The 2,458-nt window shown below is 62.7% G+C and overlaps 1 protein-coding gene across 1 annotated transcript; it reads right to left on the bottom strand.

Moving 5' to 3' along the window:
* Positions 1-237: 237 nt before the first annotated feature.
* CHRM1 (cholinergic receptor muscarinic 1) lies at positions 238-1,620 on the bottom strand. The gene has a single exon (XM_062197823.1). It carries the CDS (start codon positions 1,618-1,620, stop codon positions 238-240), a length of 1,383 nt encoding a protein of 460 aa, XP_062053807.1.
* Positions 1,621-2,458: the final 838 nt, after the last annotated feature.

The raw sequence follows: 2,458 nt of genomic DNA, 5'->3' as shown, positions 1-2,458 counted from the left end.
CCATTCCCACCCAGCAGGGAACAGAAAAACCAGTTCCCCAAGTTTCACACCCCGCCTGGGAATAGAAAGTTTGGAAAGTCGGCAAGGTGTGTCCGGGCTGTCCAGGAAGGTGACTCGGGTGCCTGGGAAGCCTGGTGCGGCCTGAGCTGGGCTTCGGGGCTGAGGACGCGCAGCCCCTGCCCGCTTCCACCGGCCTCTCCCGGGGGCTGGGGTGCAGGGGTGCAGGCGAGGGGGCCATCAGCACTGGCGGGAGGGGGTGCGGTGCACGGAGCCAGGGCGCTTGGGGATCTTGCGCCAGCGTCGCTTGTCCCAGCGGCAGAGCAGCAGCAGGCGGAAGGTGTCCCTGAAGGCCTTGTTGCAGAGTGCGTAGCACATGGGGTTGATGGTGCTGTTGACATAGCACAGCCAGTAGCCCAGCTCCCACAGGGTCTCGGGGACACAGTCCTTGCAGAAGGTGGACACCAGCACCATGATGTTGTACGGCGTCCAGGTGAGGATGAAGGCCAGCAGGATGGCACTCAGGGTCCGAGCCGCCTTCTTCTCCTTGACCAGCGAGAAGGTCTTCCGCTTGGCCAGCTGCTCCTTCCCGCGGGGCTTCTGGCTCTTGCCAGCCCGATCGCGGCCCTTCCGGGTCGGCCTCTTGACTGTGTTTGGGGAGCTCCTCGGGGGCTGCTTGGCGGGGGCCTGTGCCTCGGGGTCCACCATGGGCATCTTGATCACCACTTCAGAGCCAGGCTCCTCGCCTTCCGAGGACGTGAGGGACTCCATGGAGCCTTCGTCCTCTTCCTCCTCCTCCTTCCAGCTGTAGGCCTGCAGCAGCCTGGGGGCCCTGCAGCAGCGACAGCAGCCGGCGGCAGGAGTCTCTGGCGAGCCCTCGGCCCCGGGCTGTGACCTCTCCGAACTGCTGCTGCTGCCGCCACCTTTGCCCGGCGTCTCGGAGCCCTGCAGGGCCGCCAGCTCCCGTGCCCGGTTCTCCGTCTCCCGGTAGATGCGCCAGTAGAGCGTGCACATGACAGTGACAGGGAGGTAGAAGGCAGCCATGGCTGTGCCGAAGGTGATGATGGGCTGGGAGAGGAACTGGATGTAGCACTGCCCAGCCAGCACCGTCCGTTCCCCTACCAGATATTGCCAGAAGAGGATGGCGGGGGCCCAGAGGATGAAGGAGACCAGCCAGGCCAGGCCGATCATCAGGGCCGCCCGGCGGGGTGTGCGCTTGGCACGGTAGCTCAGGGGCCGGGTCACGGAGAAGTAGCGGTCAAAACTGATGAGCAGCAGATTCATCACGGAGGCATTGCTGGCCACGTAGTCCAGGGCCAGCCAGAGGTCGCAGGCCAGCGTGCCCAGGGCCCAGTGGCCCATGAGCAGGTACGTGGTGTAGAGGTTCATGGAGAAGGTGCCAATGATGAGGTCAGCGCAGGCCAGGCTCAGCAGGAAGTAGTTATTGACTGTCTTGAGCTCTGTGTTGACCTTGAAGGAAATGAGTACCAGCAGGTTGCCCGTCACCGTGGCCAGGGATAGGAGGCCCGTGGTGATCCCGATGAAGGCCACCTGCCAGGGACCCTTTCCTGGTGCCAAGACGGTGATGTTGGGGCTGACAGCAGGTGGGGCTGAGGTGTTCATGCTGGCCGGGCGCGGTGTAGGGGGCGGCCCCCTTCCTCCAGTCACACGACAGGGCTTCCTCAGAGGAGTACCATCACCTGAAAAGAAAGGACTTGGCTTTGGTTGGGCCACGGGGCAGCTCGGTAGCCCCTGAGCAGCAGCTGCTGCTCATGCAGCCCCTGGCGTCTCAGAGCTCTGATGACGTCACCGTCCCTTGCTTGCTGCCCGCACACGGCCACTTAGAATGCACACTGCCCCAGCCGGGGGTGGGCCGGCCAGCAGTATGGAGCGGCTTTTGGGAGCCAGGGACCTGAGCCCTCAGCCCAGCCTCGCTGTTCAGACTAAGGAATGCCTACCCAGTTCCTGCCTTTCTCGGCTCACCGGGCAGGAGCTGGGAGACTCGGTTTGTTGATGGTCCTGCCAAATTTTCAAAGGGTTTCACTCAACCGTACTCAAGCCAGCCACAGTGCTAAGCTCTTGAGTCAATTTTCTAATTGATCCGGCGCACATGTCTAGGACGAAGGTCTCTTATTATTCCACTTCGCCCTGGCAGGCGACTTTGGCTGGAAGCAGCGGCAAGGCTTGGCCACCGAGACACTGGCGGGGAGCAGCACTGGCCCCAGCATGTGGAGCTCTGAGCTTTTCCTCCATCAAACAGGGGGAGATGGGAAGGAAGACGACTCTGGAGCAGGGGAGGGGAAATCATGGGAGCAGAGCAGCATTGCACGTGCATATGCACATGTGTGTATGTGTGTGTGTGTGTGTGTGTGGTGTGTCAGGGCTGGGGGAGTGTTTGGGGCTGGACTGGACCCTCCATGAGGGCAGCAGGGAGAGGCTCACTTGATGGTAAGGGGTTCTG

This window comes from Lepus europaeus, chromosome 7, assembly GCF_033115175.1.
Source record: "Lepus europaeus isolate LE1 chromosome 7, mLepTim1.pri, whole genome shotgun sequence".
NCBI lineage: Eukaryota > Metazoa > Chordata > Mammalia > Lagomorpha > Leporidae > Lepus > Lepus europaeus.
This window is presented reverse-complemented; position numbering and strand designations above follow the sequence as displayed.

Bases quoted from the DNA above. Each gene is read 5' to 3' on its own strand.
- CHRM1 (XM_062197823.1), bottom strand. From the start codon at position 1,620: ATGAACACCTCAGCCCCACCTGCTGTCAGCCCCAACATCACCGTCTTG.